Source organism: Rattus norvegicus, chromosome 15 (genome assembly GCF_021556685.1).
Source record: "Rattus norvegicus strain SHRSP/BbbUtx chromosome 15, alternate assembly SHRSP_T2T, whole genome shotgun sequence".
Lineage (NCBI taxonomy): Eukaryota > Metazoa > Chordata > Mammalia > Rodentia > Muridae > Rattus > Rattus norvegicus.
The window spans coordinates 106,884,107-106,910,079 of NC_141548.1; the positions used below are offsets into that span (position 1 = coordinate 106,884,107).

Below are 25,973 nucleotides of genomic sequence, written 5' to 3' on the forward strand. Positions count from 1 at the left end.
TCAAGGCGTCCCCACCTTAGAGAGAAAGAGGGAACAGCTGCTGTGAGGCTTCCTCCCCCAAGTCAGGCCTCTACATGAAATTCTTCTCATGAAAACATCAGTCATCTCATTTGCTGGAATAAAGATGAGGTAATTATTGAATGCTCTGAGCCACAGAAATGATTAAAGTTCTGGTGGCATTTACTTATGCAGAAAGATAAGTAGAGTTAAACAGTTGTAACTTGACCAAATGATAAGAAGGATAAAAAAGCCATGAACAAATATTTAAAGGGCAAGATGTATCCGAGGATGGGCAGGAATTATTTACAGAAATTTATAGAGATGAAACGAGGCATGTGAGGGAATAAAAAGATGTTAAGCAATGAGGTTCTGTTTTAAAGACATTTTCAAGGGGTGGATTGTTGGGTTCTGGGGACATCATGTAAATAAACAATCTCTTGTCTAACATTCAAAGCACCCCGAGAAAAGACTCTTCACTTACATTTCAGCAGTGGAGCATAGTTGTCCCCCACCACTCTTGGAGGATCTAACAAGAATGCACAATAGAACTGCGCCTGCAGATTTATTGCTACACTTCAGCTGCAGCTTTGTGCCATCTCTCATACCTGAAGAGCCCTTTGTCATTCTGACAGGAATTAAAATAAAAAAATGGAAAACACAAAAGCAAAACCATTACCTTAATTTCCTCACCAGAGCTCACAATTATAGATCTGTATGTATTAGATAGGTCCAGAGGAGAGCATATGTTCTTGAAAATGTTTAGATGCAAAAGGGAGCAAAAGTGTCCTTGAAAACATTCTACAGAAAGATCACTCTTGTCTCCTATTTCTTTCTACATGATACTTGAATCTGAGCAATAGTTTTTACTAAGTATATAAAACAGTATTTTAACTTGCCAAATAATTATTTGCAGTGATAGTAAATAAGGAGTTTAAAGCAGTCCCTGCTTAAGGAAAATATTTTATATTTGAAAATAAAGACAAATAATTTAGGTTAACTCTTTAAAAGTCCATTCAGAATTTTCTCAATATAATGAAGAGAAACCATTCAATGCAAAACAAATGTACTCTACAGAATGGTTTCCCCACATTCGGAAATACTGCTGTGTTTTAATGGCACCGCTGAATTAGCAATGGTGTTTGACAGAAACCCAGACACATATTGGCAATAGATAACCCATTAACACACCCAGATAGAAAGTCACCTAGAGCCAGGCTTGGTGGTGTATACTTATAATTCAAGCATATTAGAGGCTGAGGTATGAGTGTTGCCATGAATTTGAGGGCAGCCTGGGCTCTACACAGAGTTCTAGGAAGCCAAAGCTACATAACAGGACATTGCCTAAAAATCATATCATAACTATGAAATTGCAATCATATGAAAGGTTAAGATAGTATAAGTGGTAAGTTCTAAATATTTTTGTGTTAACATTAGATGCTACTAAAAATACAAATTTATTGTGAAAATCAAAATGTTCAAGTCTGTGCAGGTGTGATAAGATCAGACAGCAGAACCCAGAACATCTGTAGCTCATCAGTGATGTTGACAAATAAAGTTCATGATGAGAAAAAGTAATGTAAGATTTATTAGAAAAATGGATCTGGGGAGAGGACTAGATTTCCTTTCAACCAGTGGTCAATAAAAGAAAATTCCATAGAAACCCATGATCGAGAGGGGATTCCTTTTCAAATAGGAACTTATTATCACATGCTTACATGCAACTGAGATTATGTGCTGATAGTTACATTGTGATTTAGAAAAGATAAAAATTATTCCAATGATGAGCCTAAATAGGATGGAGATATGTGATTCAGTTTAAGGTCTTCATAAGATTGGAGCACTAAGGACTATCCCCAGTGAGGCATGAAAATGGATCAAGCCGATAGATGTACAGATTGGCTTCTTGAAGCCACAAGACTCTGTAAAAACATATTGTTTATTATTGCTTTTTTTCAGAGAATCAGAAGCTAATATTGAGCATATAGAGATAAGAAGCACTTGGAGGATCTTTTAAGAGGAAAAAGATAAGAAATCCTACTTAGCTTAAGAGAAATAGATTTTTTTAAAATTCACAAGGGGGCTGCTCGAAGTTATTGACTCCAAACTTGAAGTAGGACCAATTCATATGTCTGTAGGTTTTTCTCTCCAGCCATAATCAGCCATGTTGATGCAAGCATAAAATGTATTGGCCATTGGATTAAGCAATTAGTTTTTCCCTGCCATGAAAACAACAAGAAAAGGCCAAATATTTCAATCAAATCTCATGTAACTAAATGAATAAGCAGTTGCAGACTTAAACATTTACCTATGGACAATGTATATAAAGTGTGCAATTACAAGTTGTTTTACTACAAGATGTACTTGACTAGATCATATTTTATAGACAGTATTAAGAATAAAATATAAGAACTTATTTAAAAAGGACTATTAGTCAAGGAGATGATTAAAAACCAGAAAAACACAGTAGACTTCTAACCATCTGTAATTTTCATGATTAATTTTTAATCCTCTAACCTCAGTGGCTTAACTTCATTTTATCATTTAAAATAAGGCCAATGACAAATATAATCAATAACACATCTTAATGAGTATAAAAGGAGTTTAGAATACATTCCATGACAAGTAATAAAATATTTAACACAGAATTCGTTATAATAATGGAAACTCTTCAGTTTATTAAGGAGATCGCACCTCTATTAGTTATTTATCTTGTTAATACAGCAAAATACCTGACACAAACAGCATAGGGAAGGAAGAGGTTGTTTGGGCTCACAGGTATAATCATCATGGTGGGTAAGTTGTAGAGGAAGAGCTAAAGCAGATGGTGATACTGTGTCTGTAGTCAGAAAGCAGAAATCATGATAGATGCTCTGCTCAGCTCTCCTTTTCATTTGTATTCAGTCCAGAATCTCAACCCTTGAAATGCTTTCCCAACAGTTAAGATGGGTCTTTCCACTTCAGTTAACCAAATCTATACAATCCCTCACAGGCATAGTCAGAAGCTAACCTAATTTAGATAATTCCTCACAGCATGCCCAGAGGCTTGACTCCTAGGTTATTCCAGATCTATGAAGGTAACAATTATTAATTCCCATAGCATTATTGTACATGACATCCAACTATGCTAAAACCTAAGTTGCCTTCCTATATCAAAAGTGGGTTGGTGAATCACAGAACTTTTTTTTTCTTTATTCTTTTTACAAAGCTCACACTCTTTCCTTTGAGGTAAGTTTGCTTCTGGCTTTAGTCTTAAAGTTAATAATGCAGTGTTAGAATGATTTGTAATTAGATTCCTGTTGGAGAAACAGCAAATAGATGACAGTTAATCTCATCCACAGATTTACATATTGTGTCTTCTATTATTACCTGAAGTAATGTGACTTCCATTAATAAAGAACTTAAAATGTCACAAAGGACTATAAAGAAGGAGAAGGTAGAAGAGTCAGGAAGTTGTATACTAGCCACAGTTGAGGCCCTGACTCCTGATTGACTGTCTCCTATTCTTGCACCAATATCTATCAACATGACAGATATATGAAACACAGGGTGAAACATATTTTGTAAAAAGTATTTCAAAATTGAATGACCTTATGAAAAAAGATATGTTCCCCAACCATAAACAAGTAATTTTGATAAAATAGCTTAGAAAAACATGTCTAGTTTCTTGCCATTCCCTGTAGCCTTTTATCCCAAGGGATAGTAAATAAAGACATTGGCATGAGACCTGAGTTTCTTAATAAAGAGAGGAGTCATTGCAGATATTACCACTCAATATCTGGTTCAGAGAGCAATGTGATTTGCTTTCTAGTAACCTCCCTAAAGTGATCTCTTATATATTTACCATTATTGTTCTATTTCTCTAGCTTCTGAGTATTAAAATTACAATATTGAGACTATCATATGAAATTTAGATTGTACAACTGTCATAGTCCTTTTAGACAAAATTTCTCATCATGAAGAGTATAAACAAAGAAAAAACAATTTCAAAACCAAAAAAGGTAAATCATATTGAAAAAACCCACTTTTAATTTCTGTCACTTTTAAAATTAAGCAAATGAAACATCAAATTGTAATTTTGCATGGAGTTGGGGAAGATTTATGATTGGTTTGAATAACAATATTCTCAAAATGAGATTAGGAAGAATAAAAGACAAATGTATATGTGTTGTCACTCTATCCATAGAAATTAAGAAACTGAAACAACCCATGCCCATTACCGATGTGAATAAAGAAAATGAAGTATGTATATTAAATGAAAAGCTATTCATCCATAAAAATGAAGGCATCTTAGATAGAACTGGAGATAATTAAATTAACTAACCATACATATAGTGGCATAGATTATAGGATCTTAGCCCATGAAAAGTAAAAATATTTACTTCATAAAGGCTGAGACAATGAGGATGGAGAATAAAGAAAAACTGTTCCTTGGGTATTAAGCTGCAGCCAGACACTAGCAAAAACTCAGGTGAACTATAGCATAGCAGGGTGAGTATAGATTAAATGATAAAGTACTGCAAATTCAAAGTTAGCAGAAAAGATTTTAATATCTTCACAATAAAGAATATATGTTTGAGGAGTTCAATATTCTTAATATAACTTAAACAATGTTCATATGTATCAAAGTATCAAAGGGGCTAGACATGTTCTTTCCAGACTATGATCCCAGACTTGGTCAGCTTAGACAGGAAACAGCAAGTCCAAAACCATTCAGACCTAGAGAATGAGTTCAAAGCCAACCTGAACAACATAGGGAGAGTTTATCTCAAACCAAAAGCATAAATACTGTACTAGAGATGTAGTTAGGAATAGATTGCTTGCCCAGCATGTGATGGTCCCTCAGTTCAATAATCAGTACCACACTACCTCCAAAGAAAAAATGGTTTTCCAATAATCTTAATATTATGTCTATCATAAAAAGAAAATAAATTGAAAAAATAAAATATAAGTATAAAACTAGAATTACTAATGACAACAAAACCCCACAGAAGTTATCAAATACATGTAACATCATCCAGAATTTTTCACAAAGTTGAAATATAAAGAGAAATCTGTAGTTGATTATAAATTCCATGGGTATACAAGCAGAGGTGTTCTGGTGCTTCTTGAGTGGACTTCATGTTAAAAAAAAATCAACAAACATGACCATGACAAATTAATTACTTAAGTATGTAGAAGCTAAACTCTATGAATATAATTCAACCCAGAACAAACCATAGTTTGAATATCTACCTTAATCTAGTAATTACTTTGACTTCATTAGACATTTTAATTTATTGTACCACCAAAGCAATGATTACTTTTAAAAACCCACAATAAACATGGATTATTGAAACCAAAACAAGAAAAATCAGTGGAGAAATATAATTCAATAGTATTTCTATGAGATATTTAAATGTCCATTTAAAAATAAAATTAAACATTTCAATTAAGAAACAGCGTGATTTTTATAGTCATACTATAATTAACAAAAGATAGAACTCCAGTTATTAAATAGCAACAAGTTATCAAAATGTGTGTGGAAAGATTCCAGTGGTCTCGGAAAAGGAAAACATAAATAGTAACAATAAAAGCAAAACATGCTTTAAACATTTCATAAAAGGAAAAAAAAAAGAAATGTACTTCAGAGGGAAAGGGTTCTTTTACTTTAGTTTCCATGAGCACTTTCATAAGCCTGTGTGCCTATGACCTGTGCCCTGTGACCTTTAGCCCATAACAGCTCTGAGGTAGCAGCACAAACATGGAAGTCCAGTGTTATTGTTTCTGGTGATAATGTCTTGAGACGCTAGTTTTCTTTTACATCGTGCTTTGCAAGAGGGAAGGCTCTTCTCATGCCTCAGAAGCTGGAGGCTTTGCACTGCCACTTGAGGATAGTTGTTTTGACTCTGCAGATATACATGTATCTCTGCCATTTAGAACACAGATTAACTTGAAAACATAATTTATGTAGCATATTTTTCATTTCTCAAATTTTAGGCTACCCTGCAATTTGTTTTAGGCAAAATGTGTTGCTAGCAAACCTACTCCTACCGCCTAAACACAAACAGTATATACTTCAGTGGCTCCTGTGATCCTAGGTAAAAGTGCAAAGAAAATATTAACCTGCAAAAAACAATTATACAGGCCTCAGAGATTTTTTTGAAGGGCTACTATTCCACAAACAGACAAGCTCTTGCTTGTTGCATTACATGTTATTTTAACAGAGATAAGCACCCAGGGCCCAGACAATGCTCTATCAAGATTTAAAAGGTGAAAAAAAGCAGACCTTTCTTCTCAAACACAATAGACTTAAGGTGTGTGCTGAATAATTTTTATCATGTATACACAACTATGAGAAATTGCAAAATGCCACTGAGGGTTGTTTTAACAAGAGGCAGTGAGTGAAGACTTCTCAGAAGGCATTTTCTCTGAGCTTTCAGAAATAAGATTAATTCTAGTATGCAACTATAGAAGTAGAGAAAACATTCCAGGCACAAAGCAAAACATGAATACACACACACACACACACACACACACACACACACACACACATACACATACACTCACACCCACACACACAATTATTCATACACAAATACACACATACACATAAATATACATACATGTAAGAAACCCATTCACATTGCTAATTTTCAGGATGCTAACTTTTATTTAAAGTAAAAGGAGGTGAGAAGGCAGAAGTAGAGGAATCTGAAAAGCTGGAACCTTCACAGGACTTACAATACAGCCAGCCTGCAGAATGCTCAGGGGCAAAGCAAAGCGAACAAAGAGTTTTTGGGTGGTGGGTCTCTAGTTTAATCCATTGGACAATACAGAAATTGAAATTGCTATCTAATAAAGCATTAGTTCTTTGCTTTCTGTTCTTTTGAGGCAAGATTTCACATAGTAGGGTTGGCCTTAAACTCTTGATCTTCCTGCCCCACCCACCAAGTTCTGTTTACAGGTATGTGTTACTATAACCAGCTAAAATTTTTTAAAAAGGGAAAAATCAATTCGCTAAGCTTAAGAAATATTTGTGGTCTTTCTTCAAAACACAAAATTTAAATCTATTGTTTTGTCTTGTTTTAAAGAGTCAATGTGTATTATATTTGAAGGTGTACTTCAAGAGTTTCTATACCTGCTTTCTTTCTCTGTGTGAATTAAGATTTTTTTCCTGTCGGCAGGCCTTTGCATGCATTTTTTTACCAGCTTCTGTGCCCTTAAACCCTCATAACCAGGCAGTCCTCAATGTGGGCATCATCTTCCCTCATCTTCACTAAACTCAGTCCTCAGCTAACCTTCCTCCTAGTTCTGCATTCTCCTCTACTCTACAGGTTTGTAGAACTATGGACATATTTCTCATCCATTTGTTTTGTTCCGTGCAGTAACTCTGTAGCCTCTGTGTGTGAGCTCCATGAAGGGAGAAAGAGACTCTTTTAGTTATCAGTCTAGTTATCTATAAGATCTGTAGTAAAGCTGATCACACTATAAACTTTCAATACTCTTGTCAGGTTATGTTATTGATTTTCAAGTATTAAGAATATATGAAACTATCACACTTAAAGATTATGTCTACCTATTGGCAAATCAGATTTTAAAAGCTTTCTAGGGGCAATTCAGATGTAAACAGTAGGTTAAGAAAGGCATATATATCCCTAAATAATATTTAAGCAATGAATCAATTCTATTTACTATATATAATCATAGCCATACTATCTTTCAGTATACAATATACATAACAAAGTTTTAATGTTTCTTTGGTTTAAAGTCATACTAAGAAGTTTAGTTCTCCCTGATACCCAATAACTAGCTGTATCTGTGGGTTTTTTTACTAAAGAAAATAATTTTTATGTGATGAAATAGGAACAAAAGAAAATATTCTGTATAAATTAATATTTTTCTTACACTCTCTCATTAAAAGACATAGTGACAACATGGTCCTAAATGTAATTTCCTTGCAGACAATTGAGAGGTGTGTGTGTGTGTGTGTGTGTGTGTGTGTGTGTGTGCTCAGACTTAAGAATATTAAGAAATATTAGAGTCGACATTAAACAGAAAAATTGACTATTAGAAAGCCCAGATATCTTTCTAGACTAGGAAAAAATTATCTTGAAATTCCTCACATGTCAAGTAACCCCTCCCTCATCACCCAATATAGCACAAAAGATCCACTGTGTTTATAAAATAATCTAATTGTTGCACATTTTAAGAATGTACATTGTCACCTTTAGTATTGTTCAGCAGTGTTTGCACTAAGATAATCCTATTCAGGAGCGAATATACCCGTTCTTGCCATTTAACTAGATGGCAAGTTCAGAACTCTGTCCTGTGAAAGATGTGCTCCAATGAATTATCTGATAAAGTAGGAAGCAGACACTGTAGTGATGATGGATACTGGTATGGACGGTGACCAGAACACTGACCTTAAACATCTCCTGAATAAGGTTCCTATATAAAGTGTAAATGACACGTTAATTATTCTTCATAGCTGTCACTGCTCTGAAATCTCCTTGCCCCATCGTCTTTATAAGGAAGTTTCTCCTGTTACAGATATACAACTGCATTTTCATTAGAACGTGCATGAGGACGTATCTTATTTGTGTTCTTTTCAACTTGATGGCAACAAACAGGAAGTTAGCTAAACTTTGTCATTACCACAATCGGTTATCGACCCTTTCACATTTAGCATTATTTTTTAAAAGACGTTAAAACTTTTGATCATAGATGGGAAAGGCGTGGACTCATACAAATCCACACAGAAACTACAGCTTCTCAAGAGTGCCTCTTCCTTGTCTTTGCAACAGGACTGAAAGCAAACACAGCTGGGCTGGGAGAATGTATTGTGCTGGGCAAACACAGATAACCATTAATGTAAATATGTTGTTTCCTGCCCACCTGGTTAGATATAGCAAGCATCCCTATATTGTCTTCTGAAGGCCTCACATGCTCCTAAAAGAGTCAGCCTTTGTAACTGGGTGTGGAGAGGGGACAGCTGACCAGCCTCTGTCTCCCGAGTAAAGACTGGCATTTTACAAGCAGAAGGTCATGAGGGGCACTAACTCTATATGAAAATATCATAGTAATATCACATAGTAAAGGCTCTATGCTGGCCATGTTTGTGTAATAACTGTCCATGCTTCCTATAATTTGCTAGTTTATCAGTTAAAAGCAGATAAAATAGGAATACATCCTTCCCTAACAGGCCCAGTCAGATTCATTCTGAGGGTAACTCTGTATTCACCCAAGATTTGGCTACAGGACGCAGAGGCCAGTGGACAGGACGGATCAGAGCCCCTTAATAACCAGTTCTCCATTAACTCTCCCCTGAGCTAACCCCTTAATTCATGCTCTCCCAGCTGCTCATTTCTTATACAATAGTCCCAGCAGAGGGTCTCTTCCACCAAGAGATATGAACCAAGGGGTTTGCAGGAGACTAAACATACCAGGTGAAGCAAGGCACACACCAATACTTGACATCTCCTATTTTACTAGCGGTGGAGGAGGGAGTGGGTGGGTCGGGGGACAACATACATGACCTGAGGCACTGCAGAAGGCAGACCCTCATCCTATATTCTAGAGCGGATACTGTTCTCTGGGGAGCCCTAACATCTGGAAGAAGAGTGAAAACAGATTTTCTGGAGCTCCTCATGCAGGAGAATCAGGAAGCAAGAGCAGGCTAAGATCTAGCCAATTTGAGGGCTCTGGGCGGGCTGAGTTCCCAGTGGCTGGCTACAGGTTGCTTGGGAGCAGATTCGCAGCTACACTGGGAAGGCGCTCTGGCGCGCTGGAGGGAGATCAGAGGGTTGGAGATGGGTGGACAGAAAGAAACACGAGGAACGAAGCAGCAAGGGGAGCCTGAGCGGTTCTATTCAGGTAGTGAAATGCCAGCCACCCCATCCGAGGCGCACCTCCCCACCGTGACCCACACAGACCTTGGCGCCGCAACCTGCGCTTCTTGAGGCCGAAGATGCGCACTTTGGAGAAGATATCCACTAGGTTGCCATTGCAAAGCCCGCGGTTCTTGCTGGGGCTGCTCCGCCTCCTGCTGGCAGAGGGCCGGTCCCAGTGCTGCTCCCGCGCCTGCCGCTTCTGACGGATCAAGCCGCTGGCGATGGCCGCGGCCATGGTGGCCCAGGGAATGGGTCCCGGGGAGGGAGGGACAGAAGCAAGGGGAGCAGGGGCACTGGAGAGGAAAGGGGCGGCGCAGACAGACGCTCGCCCCAAGGGAAGCAGAGGGAGGGGCGGTCTGGAGGGGTTGGAGACAGAGGTGAGGGTGGTCAGTCCCCACTAGGACCCATCGCCCAATCTCCTGTGTTCGGACCAGGCAAACGGATGCTCCCGGGACACAGCAGAGCCTGCACGGGGAACTGGAGGTCGCAGCTGCTTCGGAGTCCAGAGGGCTGTGGCTGACGGTCACCTCGTGTCGCTGGAGCCCTCTCGGGGTCGTCACCACCAGCAGCTCTGCTTTCTTGTCCTGTCTGCCTCCCGTGTGAAAGGTTGGCAGATCTGTGGGCTTCCTTCCTGGGCACAGGATGGAGGGGCGGAGGACAGGTCGCGGCTGTGTATCAGCGCATTTGTGGGTCCCCGGGCGCGATGGGCAGGTCTCAGTGCCCTGCTCAAACTGCCCTCGGGCAGGTGCGGCCACAGCGGTCTGCTCTTGGCTTCTGCCTGTGATTGTCAAGTGCTTTGGAAATCAGCATCTGGAGAGAGCAATCTTCTCCCCTGAGCTCTCTAATCAAAGCGCTCCATTCCCACCCCACTATCCCCTCCCAACTATGTGGTCCCCATCCGATGTGTCTACACACACACACACACACACACACACACACACACACACACACACACACACACAAATAAAAAGTATATGCAGTGACGATTTAAAATAATAATAAAAAGAGAAAGGTAAAATGAATTGCACGGGGTGGGATGCCAAGACGCTAGCCTAAGGAGGTTGAATTGAAGGCATATCGGTGCGCTTTGGCTCAAATGAAACTATCGTGTTTCCGAGGCTGTCACAGCTTAGCTAGGGTTCTAGACAGCACAGAAAACTCTCAACAGAAGCTGAAGGGTGAGATGGTTTCTGCTCTCTGGTTAATCCCTCTAGCACGGAAGCAATCCCCACACTGTGGAGGAAGAAAGTGGAGAGTTAGCCCTGGGGAGAGAGGTGCTTCCACTTCTCACCTAGTCACTCAAACTTGTTGGACTCTCTTTTGCTTCCAAGAAGGGTAGGCTTATCACTTTGAACTATCAACACTCAGCAAAAAGAAGGACCAGAGGAGAGCACATAGATAATCTGTTCTAATATAGAATGGAGGTAATAGCTTCCAGCTCTATTCCCCAAACCGTGGAAGAGGAGCAGCTAGGGGCTGCACAGGTTCTACACAGGGAGCTAGATTAGAATAAGCGCCTGGGAGAATACTGAGGAAGCCTTAGCACAATGATTAGCACAGTGCAGAGAAAGGGTGTCTGTCGAAGCACTCAGGGATAGCAAAAACCAGTCAGACTAAGGGCATATCACTATGAGCTCTGCTTTTCTTTGGTTTGCCTGCATGGAAAAGCACCATCAGAGAGCTAAGCCACTTGAGCTGGATCTGAAATTCAAATACAATACTGTATGTCTCTTCCCTTCGGTGTTCTGCCTGTGACCTAACGATGTTCTCTCTTAGATGATTAAACATATGAAGGGACAAGAAAGGGAGGGCAGCTAGGAAAAGGAAGACTGGGGAAAAGCTCTTCAGGCTTTGGAGGAACAGTTAGTGGTTGTAGTTGATTCAAGCACCAGATTCCCCACCCCATGCCTAATTTTGCTTATCATCCCAGGAAGACAAAGAGAAAGGAATGCAAAAGTCAAACTTCTCATCGTCCAATATGGACACAGACGAAGCATGATTTGGCAGTCATCGACAGGGTTTTACAAATCTTCTCCAAGCACTACATGAGAACTGGAAAGAAGGGGTAAGGAAGACAGATAGTCTCTGGAGCAGTGTTCAACAAAAATGTACTATTTCCTTTGTTCTGGGGAATAGTCAGAAAGTAATACAAAGATACCACTAGGCAAATGAGGGAAGTGTAGCCTAGGAGGCACTCCAGGGAAGCTGAACTTCTGCTCTCTACAACTCATCCATATCTTCCCTTTGTAAGAAGTTTCACTTCTTCCACTGCTCTTCCTTTAGCATTCTCCTTTCTTACTAGAGAAGTGGAGAACATCCGCTGAAATGGTAGTGTGCAGATTTGGATCTAGTGCAGGTAATATTAGGTTTAGGATAATATTACTTCTAATTTGAGGTATGCCCTGTAAGGTTATTCCTATCACTTGGCTGTTATATCTACAAACACCACAATGATTAAGAGGAATATTTTAAAGTTACCTTGTTAGAAATGTGTACTGCTTTGTCACTCATGAGTTTAAAGAGAAAACTGAGAAAAGGAGAGCACCAATGTATTTAGAGTGTGTATTTGTGAGGCAGTGTCATGGTTCACAAAAGAGAAGGTGGTCTACAGAGAGATGGGAAACCCTAATAAAAACACTGATTAAAGAGTATGACTGTTCTTTTGTTAAATTACGGGGATAAAGAACCCCAATTAGAGCCATTACAGAAAAGAAGCCATTTGGACATATGAAAAAGTTCTAGTTTCGAATTGCTGAATGACTTCGTGAAGAAATCAAACATATTTACCTAAAGGTTTTTGTAGTGGTTTTTTTTCAGGGAGCGAGATGAAATGTGAAGCATAATGACCTTTTAAATTAACTACAACTCTACCAGCCAAGACATCATGATATTAACTTAAATAGGATTGAGCTCCTTGTCATCGAAGCTGTGTTCCTGCTTTTTATCTCGTGTTTCAGTCATATTTCCCAATCTTTGACTGAAGGGAAATCAGACTTTGGGCTCCATATGTTACCCCTCTCCACTATTTACTGCACCTCAAGCTTCTGCTTGTTTGAGGTTCAGCACCGTGGACAGTGACCCTTGGACCCCCCACCCTTAGTTGAAGAAGCCAGCATGAAGTGCTGTCTGGCAGTCTGTAAAGGTCTCCTAGACTATATCTTCTCTTAAAGGCAGTGTTTCACTTCTTCTTCTTTTTTAAGGTATAAAGGAAATTAACCACTACAGCTTCCACGGACTGTAATAACACACCTTGAGGCAGAAGCTTTTCAACTGTTCAATATCAGAGAAGCAACCTACCTCAATTTTTCTATTAGGACCCCTGATGAAGTGCGGAGAAGGACTCTTGGATCTATTCAGACAGCGAAATTTCTCAAATCTCCAGAGGCCCATTCTATTCGCTGTGACTTAATATTTCAGGGGAACCTGAAGAGGGGAGCAGTATCAGGGTCTTTTAGATTAATCCTCGCGTTTTCCTATTTCCTCTCCCAAAGGCTACTAGGCTGTTTACAGATAGAGATAAGTGAAAGAAAACGCAAGAGAGCCATCTGCTGTCTTAAGCTGTGATAAAAAGGCAGCGCGGAGCTGGAGAGAAACCTCATTTAGGAAAGGTGCAGAGGAAACCAGGCATAAGGACGATACAGACAAGGTTTCTTCAGGCCTCAGAATCTCTTCAGATTATTAATTTTTCCTTTGACTATATATAAAGAAACAAGAAAAATGGGAGGGAGAGACGAGAGGAGAAAGGAGGTGGGAAGAGGAAGGAGACGGGAGGAGAGGGAGGAGAGGGGATGGAGGAGAGGGGAGGGGAGGGGAGGGGAGAGGAGAGGAGAGGGGAGGGGAGGGGAGGGGAGAGGAGAGGAGAGGAGAGGAGAGGGGAGGGGAGGGGAGGGGAGGAGAGGGGAGGGGAGGGGAGGAGAGGAGAGGAGAGGAGAGGGGAGGGGAGGGGAGGAGAGGAGAGAGACTATTTAGGAAGAGGGTTTTCTGACTAAGCTCTTAGGAGTGTGAACTCCAGTTTCAAGTACTATTGGTTCTTGATTTCTAGTTCTTTCCTTTCCTTCCCTTCCCTTCCCTTCCCTTCCCTTCCCTTCCCTTCCCTTCCCTTCCCTTCCCTTCCCTTCCCTTCCCTTCCCTTCCCTTCCCTTCCCTTCCCTTCCCTTCCCTTCCCTTCCCTTTCTTTCTTTCTTTCTTTCTTTCTTTCTTCTTTCTTTCTTTCTTCCTTCCTCCTTTTTTTTTATTTTTTTGAGTATGCAACTTCTTAAGGTGATCGCCAAAGTCATTTTAGTTTTTTCTGCCTCAAGTTTTGCATCTTTTAAACAGAGATAGAGAATTTGTCCAGTTCTAACCAAAGTACAGACTTTATGACAATATCTTAGACTACACCACAAATGTCAGCTGTTTAGTAACATCCCCTAGACTAAGTACTCGTATCTTACCTATTCTTTTCCAATTTCAAAGCTTTAGTATCACAGCATATATTCTCAGGTACAGTTTTCTCTTTCTGATAATAGACTTATGAATTTACCCCTGTATTTCCATGCCTCCAAACTGCTGATCTAAATATCATCCTGCCTCTCAGGTGTTATTGAGTTTGTGAGCAATGAATAGTCCTAGCATGTCAAGTGTCATAGAAACACCACTCTGAGGGAAGACAAAGAATTGTTCCACCATTTGCTATATGTTAGGGTTTCTGGAAGATGCATGGTTCCCATGGGTCTATCAGTCTAGACTTGTTATTCTCTCTAACTGGTAGATCCTCACATAAAGTATTAACTAAAATCAAAACTCAAGTGAGGGAAATCTACTGTATAAAATCTTCAGCCCCTGCTTTCAGGCTGCATATTGACAAATTGCAATAAATATATTTGTAATTTTGCATATGTTGCTAAATACAGCTCTTCACAGAAATTTAACCAGATGAACTTTTAAAAGTAATCTATAGATATGAAAGTAAATGTATCTTAAAGGAGGAGTGTATAAACATGAGAACATCCTTGTCAATAGTGACTGTATTATTTAAGGAATTCTCACAAGTCGTTTCGAGTTTCTACGGTGTTTTAGGTGATTATGCATGGGTGACTTCAATTTCAAGCAAGTAAATTTCTCTGTGGTATAAGAAACATGAATAGGTTTTGCTTATAATTCTTTAAAACAGAATTTTGTTCAAAATTCTGAGGAAAGGAATCAGGCCACAGAGCTGCTCCGAGGAGCTAAGAGACCCATGGAAGCTTCAAGGGTAGATGCTGTGGAGAAGGATGAATTTGCAGAGTGTGTAATATTTCTGTAACAACTTTTTATTTTAAGGCAGACCTTAGGGGACTATACTTTTAAAATATTCTTTCTCAGAATTGGAAGTAAAAAAGATGGCAGAGAAAATGTAGACCCCAGCAGACAAAGAACCATTGTTGCCAGGTAGGGTTGGCACGCTGCCCCAACAGCCCAGCCTGCAGCATGGAACCACTGCTGCTGAAGCTTAGAAGCCCTGCTCCTGGAGGAAAGTCTCAGGTCTCAGCATTGCCTAAGGGCTGCAAGCATGATGACCATGCTGGGTGAGCCCACGGGGGCACCAGCACTGAGGACAGGAGTGCTGCAACCTGGAGCTCTTGAGGATAAAATTTTATCCCTATTTTGTATATTAAGAAGAGGGATAAGCATGTTATGAAGCCATGTCATCCTAAAGCTGATAATGCATTTGCTAATTACTTTAGTGTTTGTATATAAAAATTTTCAACATAGGGTCAATAAAATGTGGGAAAGTGGCATTAAAGAAGTTATATATGGTCATACACATGTTAGTCCTTTTATACTGTGTATTTTACTTAGATTTGCAAAACTTTCAGTAAAAATATTTTTATTCCTTCATCTCTTTTGTGGCTGAAATTTATCTCCTAGAAGTTCAGGATTGAGAGACTCACAGAGTGTAAGTGAATAAATATCCCACAAATATTTCCAGAGTCTATATTTGGTCTACTTTATACTGAGAATGACTCTCCATTCTATGGCATGATTGACTTAGCTTTCTTTTAAATCACTTTTCACACTCTTAAGCATTTTCTAAATTGTGAGCAAAGTAAGATACACAATTTTTTTATTAACAATTTGATGTCAACTAATTAATGGTGAGGTTGTTCAGGGTTACAAATGACATATTGGCATTTGCTTTTTCATTCTAGTTAAATGAGTTCTAGTTGAAAATGTTTGCAATACTTCTGGAAATGTACAGATTATTGATGTATTTTTTTCTTTTTAGAAAAAAATCAAAAAGCAGTATCAATATGTATTTGGGACCTGTTTTCAACTATTTAACTAATATTGGGCATTTATATACTCATACTAACTCACATTTTTTCCATGACAAAATTATTGCTCTTTATTTTAGATTCAAAGAGTAAAATGCAAAAAAACAAAACAAAACAAAACAAAAAAACCTCTCACAGTATTTTTTTAGTCAGAGCCTTACTGATACAGATGAGGATGTTTACAGCTAACCATCAGACTGAGCATGGGGACCCCAATGGAGGAGTTAGGGAAAAGACTGAAGGAGCTGAAGGCATTTGCAACCCCATAGGAAGAACAACAATATCAACCAACCAGACTCCCCAAAGCTCCCAGGGACTAAACCACCAACCAAAGAGTGCACATGGAGGAACCTATGGCTCCAGCCACATATGTAGCAGAGGATGCCATTGTCTGGCGTCAGTAGGAGGAGAAGTCCTTGGTCCTGTGAAAGCTCGTTTCCCCAGTGTGGGAGAATGCCAGGGAGGAGTAGTGGGTCGGAAGGAGAGCATCCTTAAAGAAGCAGGGGGAAGGAGGATGGGAGACGGAGGAACAGGGAAAGGTGATAACATACACAAAATATCCAATAAAAATGCAAAAAAGACCTGCATTTATAGTAATTAAATAGGCACAATCTTAGTAATTATGTGTTCTAGATCAACATTGCCACCTTTGTGTTTATTATAAATCGGTAAAATAGACCCAAACATCTAAAATAGACATAAACATACAAATGTGCACACAAAAGCATACTAGTTAACTTCTGATACTTTCAAGATAATTATAAAGTATTAGGGACTATTGGAGAAAAATGTTCCTCAATCTTTCTGTTTTATATTAATGGGTATAGTTCCACTACCACCTCAAGAATCGAAGCATTATTTTTAATACTGTAATAGGGGACTCAAAAAATTACAGCAGGAAAACTCAAATGACTTCTTTCAAAGAGGATAATTATATGATTACATATTTCTCAGAATAAAAAAGGAATTATCAAAAAATATATTAATCAATGGTTAATAGGGAAATGTAAAAGAGAAACACAATAATATATGATCTCAGCACAGCCAGAGAAACTACTGTCATGACAGCAAATAATAACCAATGTTGGTATTAGTGTTGAAAAATAGCACTTTTGGGGCATACAATATCAGTAGAATCATTTAAGAGAACTTAGGGAAACTGCTAAAAGTGTGATACCAGTCTTAAAGTGAGAACCAGTTTTCCACTAGTTAACTAATATTGGATATTTATATCCTTGTGACAAAGTATTAAGTCACATTTTTCCCCTGACAGAATTATTGCTCTTTATTTAAGAGCATGTCATCCAACTACACCTTGCTAATACACAAGGGAAATTAAGTAAATGCATCTAATAGATATCTGCACTACCATGTTTATAGGGCACTATACATAATAATCACTAAATTATGGAAATTACATTTAAAATTCTCATATGCACTTTTATGAGAAGATGAATAGATAAGTCACACATGCAACATAGGATATTAATTTTTCATAAAAATGAAATCCTGTCATTTGTGGCATGGTGGATAGAACTGGAAGACAATGTGCTAAATGAAATAAGACAGACACAGAAAGAAATAATGCATGCTCTCAATATCCTCTAAGAAGGAAGCATTCTACTGCATGGTAGAGTAATTATAACCTCCAGCAGTCTATTATATTCTTTACAAAGAGGTCACGAGCTCCAAACACAGAGATTTCACAAGTGAAAAAAGGAGAGAGGGACATAGATTACCCTGGCTAGATCATTGCACACTCTCCATGTATTATACAATCACACTGTGCCTCACTAGTATGTATAAATATTCTCCTAATTTAAAAAAGAGGAAATGTATCTTTTTAATGCAATGTTTAAGTGGAAATCAGTAGTAAATTAGAAGATGTATACCAGCTGTAATTCTTTTGATTTATGCCTCTTGATTTATGAAACCTAAATAGTGTCTGAGCCATATTTGTGAAGAGCCTTTAGATTTAGTGAACTGTGTGTCCTGATCCTAGCTTAATAGTAGAGAGAATTCAAGGATATTAAATGATCATCAAATCTTCTCTGTTGGGAAGTCACAGAGCAGAAGGCTTTTTTTTTCTTCCTACAGTATCCAACAATCAAAAGTCAGCTACTTGAAATCAAACCATCTGTCATAGAATCGAGTACAGAATAGGGCCTTACATCAAGAAGCTTATGATTCTTGACATCCTTGTGGTAGGCATTATAAATATGCATTTTCTTCTGAATTTTATATGGACATACTTGTGTGTATTTTTGTAGTATCAAATTAAAGGAGTAGGTAAAGAAAAAATGGACATATAGCACCTAATACAATGGTTTCTCACTCTGCAAGTGATACATATTCATTGAGAGAAAATATAAAATGCAATGATAAATGCAGAATCCTTTAATCTCAACAATAAATGTTTTAGTACTACTTTATCTAGTATTTTTAAAAGTGACATCAAAATTTTTATAACTTGTTTTGACATAACAAGAGCAAAGAATTTACAGTTGAGGTAAGAAGCCATTATGTGAAAGATCACACACTTTAAGAATATGATCTGAAGTCCATGGGACTAGCGTTCTATACAATCTCTAAAATCTCTGTTACTCAAAGACCTCTTCCTTCGGTCTTTCCCCCAGGTATTCCATAAGGGTCCCATAGCTCTGTCCACTGTTTAGCTGTGGGTATCTGCATATGATTCAGTCAGCTGCTAGGTGGAGCCACTCAGAGGACAGTTATGCTAGGCTCCTGTCTGTAAGCATACCAGAGGATCTAAGGCCCTGAAGGAGATAGGAACAGGGTCAAGGGGCGGGGGCAGGGGGAGGATACCCAGGAGATTCCACCCTCTCAGAGGGAAAGGAGAGGGAATATAGGGGAGTGACTCTAAGGAGGGACTATAAGAGGGGCAGTATTTGGGATGTAAATAAATAAGTTTTCAAAAAATACCCCAAATAATATTCTGACTGCTCTAAACTAAATCCTTTCCTTAGTGTACAGGGCTTCAGGAAATCTAGCTAAATACCAGAAGCCTCAGGACTCTGAAAATTTTGTTATTAATCTGCCTTGATCTTGTGAGCTCCTTCTGATATGTGTGAAAGTAGCTTTCAAAGCATATACACACAGGAAATGTTACAATCATGAACTGATGGATGCCTTGTCCCTAATCCTAGTTGCTACCTCGTTTCAAGCACTGAAAAAAGCAGAATACATCTTTAAATCCCATCTCCATGTCCTTATAAAGTATTTTATTTTATATTTTTAAGAAAAAGTGTTCATTGTGTACTTCTGTTTGGAAGCATGAGCACATGAATCCGTTTCCCATGGGGGCCAGAAGAGGGGGTCTGATTGCCAAGTGTTTTTTGAGCTGTAACATGGGTAGTGGGAATCAAAGAGCAGTGTATTCTCTTTATCATGGAGCTGTTGCTCCTTTTATTAATCTACAGTCTTAGTTTCCCATTGGATCTTTAAAGACCTCATACAATCTTAGCTGCTTAAACAATAGCATGGATATTTTCTTACAGTTCTGGGGTAGAGTCAGTTTTACTCGACTAAATCAAGATATTAGCTATGACTTGAAAACCCCAAGGGGAAATTGAGCTGTTCTTGTTTTCTGAACAATCCTCTTAATATCATCATTATTTTGTATCTCATGGACCATTCTTTGTATCACACCAACTTCTTGGTTTCTGTGTCACATCCCTATTATTGACTTTGATCCTATTGTCTCTTTTATTATGCAAACATTAACTGTTTCATTTGGCTCCTCTGCTCAATCCAGGATCCCCATCTTAAGATCTTTAACACAGTTACACTTAATAAACATTTAAAAACATTCCTACAGTTTATTTTACCATATAGTTACTATATGTTTCAGAGGAATGGGTGTGTACAAATTTGAGAGGCTGTTCTCCAGTCTACCACAGCTACCTTTTACCAGTCATATGTGAAAATATGACTTGGCTTAGCACCATACAGTCACTGGCTCACTACCATGGACAGCCCCAGAGTGCCTTTGCCTTTTATAAGTGCAAATTTATGATTCTTACCTACTCTGTTATTTGCTGTTCATTTTATTGAATCGCTATCATTTGCCCTGTCTTTCTGTGTGTTTTACTCCTTGCCCAGAACATCTTGGGGTCATTTGCTCTGACCTCTTTAGAAACAACTGATTAGCAGAATATCTCTTGAAGTTTATCAGATCTTTTTGTGGGGAAAAGGAGTTGGGATACAGCAATTCTCTGCTGTGGTGGAAACAAAAAACATTGTGCTCTCCTGAGAATTGTGAAAGCACATCTTTCTGAGTGCTACAGAAATCAACCCAGGAAGAATCTAATTTCTTGAATTTATAACATGACTTTCTTGAGATTTAGGGCCATAGAATTGAGCTAAATAAAACTAAAAGTAAATGTGGTGCTCTACAAGATGAGATTTGGAGCCTAAGGCTATCATCAAATGAAAGCGATCGATTCAGAACGTCCTTTTTCTGTTTTCCATTTTTATTTCTTTTTAATGTAGTTTTAGGAATTGTAGTATATAATCTTCCTTCTCAGAAATTTAGACTATATCTTGGGTAAGGATTTGCCTTAACTACATAGTTAGACTTGAAGACAAATGAAAGTTATCATTTGAGATAGTTATAAAGGAATGAGAGTTATTTCTTAGATTGTGCATGCCTATGTGTATACTTGTGTGTGTGCACTTGTGTGTATTCATTCACCACACACACACATATGAGTGTGGGAGTTGTGCCCCTGTGTGTGTGTGTGTGTGTGTGTGTGTGTGTGTGTGTGTGTGTGTGTTTGTGGTAGAGGGGAGCTGCACAAAAATTGTAATTTCAGGAAAAGAACACCACAGGAGTCCTAAGTAAACAAGCTTCAATATTTTTTGCTCACCCCTACCTACATTCCTCTGGCTCTTTATGTGTTATTCTCTGTTCTTTCTTTTGAGGTCCACATATATCTGAACCTGGCTTCCATAGATAACAAGAAAACATGCTTCAAAGATACCTTTGGTTATGAGTTGGAAATGGTAGTCATTTTGTTTCGCTGGTTTTCTTTCATATATACATTTCCTGCATACTTAAAGCATTTGAAGTCACAGACATATCAGTCAATGGATCTCTCCTAGCTCACAGGGAGAAAATATTCAAGCAAAGCTTTTCATCAAGATGCCTCATAGATACCGTTAACTATGCTAAAGCAGCTTGGCTGCATTTAGCTTGTGCTCTTTTCTCCATGAAATGAGCTTAGTGATGCTTTCAAGACATTTAATTCTAGCAGACTAATTTATGTCGGGAATATTTTACTTCACACAGCAAAGTTTAGAATTTACTTGTACTCAGCTAATAGTCCGGGCAGACAGTCAGAAACAGAGGTCTTAATTTTATAACCCTCCAGATCTGGCTTTTGTGATTATACAGCTTTTTAAAACATATTTTACATTTCAAAAGGTTGTTCTTATCCTCAGTTACTACATTCATGCTTGCCAATGAGAACTGTTTTTCTGCCTCTGAGGATCATCTTTCTGGTTCCAAATGCTCCCAGCCTCTCCTGCTCAAAGCTTCCCACTGTAGTTCCTCTACCTTCCTGGGCCTGAAAATCTATGTGCATAGTTCAATTGTTTGTGCCACTGCTGAAAGGAAGAAAGTAATGCTAGCTAAAGTGCTTGACTGAGGCCCCATGAGACTCCACCTGCAAAACCTATGGGATTTTAATTTCATTTCTATTCATTATCTCAGAAATTCACTTTTCAAAGCCACATAAAGCAACAGGCCTTTAAAAGATAGGTAATTGATAATATATATTTTCTTATATATAGTGCTCATACTCTCTGCTTACTAACAGGTACAAGAGGTAGCAGCTTGGAGACTTTCAGATGATGAGCTGGGATACATTGTGCGTGAGAGAAAGTAGAGATGTCACTGTCCCAATGGGTCTCCTACTATTTTAATAAAATGAGTAATATGAAAAAGGCAGGAAGTGGGAAATGTCACCCAAACACAAGTCTTCTGTTTTATCAATAATAATGAAGCCGAATATAAAATCAAATCTCAGTACCTATCACAAAAATAACAATTGAGGGACTTTTTTTCTATTAAATTACTTAAAGCTAATAAAAGTTGCAAACTTAATATAAAAGTCCAACATCCTAATATGCGTTTTTGTGTGAATGCCTATATGTGAACATATAATTTATGATTTTAAGAAAGAGAAAAATCACCATGTAACTTAGCTCCATTTTTTTCAATTTTAATAAATTAAAATTCTGAATTGAAATCTTAATCTGTTTCATTACAGTATCCTTCCCCATTTAAATGAGGACTTTAGTTATAATCTGGTCCAACAGCCTAATCTTCCTGATCTACAAACTTAAGGGTGCAGGGTAATTAATTTGCTAAAGTCACAAAGCTAAGTGGAAGCAGACACAAGTCTAAGTTCAACATCTGAGATCCTGGATGTATGCATGCCTCTGTGTCACAACTCCATACTTCTGACTTTAGTTGCACAATGATAGAGTTGCCATTGTAAGCTTCCTAGAATACTTTGTAGGCTTAGAATTTTCTAAACTTACTTTATTTAGGGTACTAGAATGCTTTAACCTCCCTTCTAACCCACCAACCAGAGGTAGGAAAAGAAGAAGGTTTATAGAAGAAGAGTTGTGGTCCTCGGGGAACTAGGGGCAACTTTACTGTTTGTTATCAGGATACTAGTAGTCCAGTCCTATAGCAAACACCAAACACAAACCAGTAGTAGCTGCTCAATCCTGCAGACACCACAAGGCTCTGCCTACTCAGCACGAGTCAGCAGAAGCAGCAAGAATCAGAAGTTCTTTGGCACAATTCTCTCTATGAAGTGAAGATCAGTGAAGACCAGCAAAGACCAATGAAGTGTTGCATGCCAATGAAGACCAACGAGATATAGCGATGCACGACTGTCCTTTCACTGTCTGTGGAGTTCTACCTATACACTTTTTAAACATCATGGGCCTTCTTAAGTGTTGGTTCCAGTCTCACATGATATACATTGCATGACAAATGAGTGGTCAAAAAACAAAAACAAAACAAACAAACAAACAAAATTTCCCACTTCAGTATTTCTATGATTTTTCATATATATATATATATATATATATATATATATATATATATATATATATATATCTCCATGCTATTCTTAAACTACTTTAGGTGATAAATGATTGCATCTGATATTTACAAAGTCATCCTCTCTCAATCAATATAGTCATGATACACATCTTATTAATATACTGTCAATTTTCTCATCCATTCATTAATTTATTGTGTTATACAGTATAACAAGCATTGCTTCATCATCCCTGAGCCGAGTATTCAAAGAATATTAAGAAAAAATGGAGGAGATATATACATGTTATGGTAAGACTAAGCATCAGAGAGGCAGCCTAAGAAGAATGCCACATCTCCCTGCTGCAGCCAAGAAAAAAGTCTCAGGGAAGCAATGCCACATGGTGCTAAGATTCAGTAGATGAGAGGAAGTTGCCAGATAGACAAAGGAATGCAGGAACTTCAAGTAGAAATATTAAGTAAAGGAAATCCCAAGCTATAACATATACAACAGTTTTCTAAAACAAAAATAAACTTGGAATATTCATTAATACCTACCATTGTTCTCATATGTTAGGAATGAGATTCTTACTTGACTCCTACTATCATATTATCTCACTGTTCTCAGAATGATCTTCCATTACACATTTTCTCTTAATATTTTAAATGTATCAACTGCACGTAAACACACAAAATCTAACAATAAGTGTTAAATATAATTACATATGTGACAAAGTTAGAAGAGAAGTATAAATAATATTTATCAGTGGATAGTAACCTATAGCTTTCTTTATTTTACCATTTGCATATTTCCCCTGATCCTTCAACAGAACATATGCTACCTATATAATCACATATGTTGACATTTTAAAACAAAGATGTTGAGCTAGAAGGACCCGAAGAGGGTAACATGCATAAAGCACTCACCAGTGAGCTGTGCATACTCTCATAGCTGATAAGAAATTCTAAATTTTATGTAATAGTATTACCAACTTAATGTGAGATAGTATTTCATTTATATGGTCTCAAAAGCTTTGCACTGAGATTTCTCAAACATTAGAATTCTTCATTTACCCATTCTGCCTTCACAGAGGTAAAAAGAATTGCTTCAGTGAAATATTTCTTTAAAATAAACCAAAGGAGAAGGAAACAATAAGATAATTTTATTCTTAAATACTTAAAAAAGGCAAAGTTGGAATTAGTTGAGAGAACCTTTAGTCTGCCTGTGTATAAATCTGAATAATATGATTCATGGGATGGGAATATTTACAAGGTCTCCTATCAGAGAGAGCAAAATTAATTTCCTGTGATAAAATATTACTCTACATATAGTTATACCTCAGGTCCTAAGCAAACAAGTTCCATTTTATTTCTGTCACTCCTATGTCACCATATTCTGGTAAAAATGCTTTACTGATAATTGTAGAAATAAACCTGTATTTCTGTGATAGCTTATTTTGGTAATATTCCTTGTATAGTTAGAAAAGCATTTGGTGATTGTCCTTTATCTTAGGAAAGGAGCCACTTGCTGAGTGTTCCTGCTCCTTCCCTGAATGGTAAATGGCAAACAGAACTTTACTAAGTTCATAGAAACAAAGTATTTTACATGACAGGAATGTTTACATTTGGTATAAATTGAAATACATGTACACAGAAAATTAAGCCAATATGGCTAAACTCCCTGAGTCTATCAAGGGCAATAACTGTAGCATCTAATAGAAGGCCAGATCCTGGTTTGTTAAAGTCACAGTAATAGTTTCTGATTTGTTTCAGAAGATAAATAAAGACTGACCAGTTTGCCCCTTGAAGATTCCAGGGACTTAACACTAAACAAAACAACCCCTCCTCTATTTTAGATGCTTCGACTTATAAGATTCCTTTTATAGAATTGGGCCTAATCTTTGCTTTTCCGGAATTTTTCTCATCTTACAATGGCCTTTAGAACATATTTTTTTCATTATCCACGTGAAAACATTTAAATATGTTTTTATAAAATCTATACGGTTTATTTCTAAACTGCTAGTTTATTAGTCTTTTGATGTCTCATATTGATGTACCCTAAGAACTGACATCAAGATGTAAAATCTGCTAGACACCAGTCTCTGGCATCTAAATGAGTGTACTGATTTATATGGCGAGCATACTTTATTTAACATGTTTCTTCATTTATATTTAAAGATTTGTTTACTGGAAAGCAGTCTTTCTGGTTCCAGCAGCATAAGTGTCCCACATGTCCTGTAAAGCGCATTTCTTGACTATATCCAAAAGCCATGTGGAAGCAGGCAACACATGCAATATTGGCTGCTACATACACTCTATGATGCCCACAAAATCACAGTTACCTAGTGATGTGTTTTTCATCACTTGTCCTCATCATTTACAGATGCACATATGTACATCCAGGTCAAGAAATACATGCACACTTTAATTTCAAAATTTAGTTTTGATTATACTCATTAGTAGAGCACAAAGATGTAAACTCCCATATATAAGTCAGCTATTGTTCTCAAGTGATAACTTTTTTAATCAACAAAAATAATGGAAGACTAAAACTCACTTTAAGTACTTGTTAGTTTCAAACTTATAATTATAGTTATCACCACTGACAAGAAGACTTTGAACAAACAAGTGATTCATAAGATGAAAGACCTTGAACTAGTGAGTGAATATGGTTATTGTGAGATCAGAAAATATTTCTAGTGGCAGAGACCCTCAAAACTCAAGGGACAT

General features: G+C 37.7%; 1 protein-coding gene across 2 annotated transcripts in view; it reads right to left on the bottom strand.

The window, feature by feature from the left end:
* The window catches only part of Fgf14 (fibroblast growth factor 14), a 630,557-nt gene that overhangs the window by 211,776 nt on the left and 392,808 nt on the right, over window positions 1–25,973 (bottom strand). Inside the window, 1 exon segment of one of the 2 annotated variants that reach the window (NM_022223.3) lies at window positions 9,912–10,177. Within the exon segment in view, the coding sequence (NP_071559.2) occupies window positions 9,912–10,104 (193 nt within the window). The 5' untranslated portion in view covers window positions 10,105–10,177. 2 annotated transcript variants of the gene reach the window in all.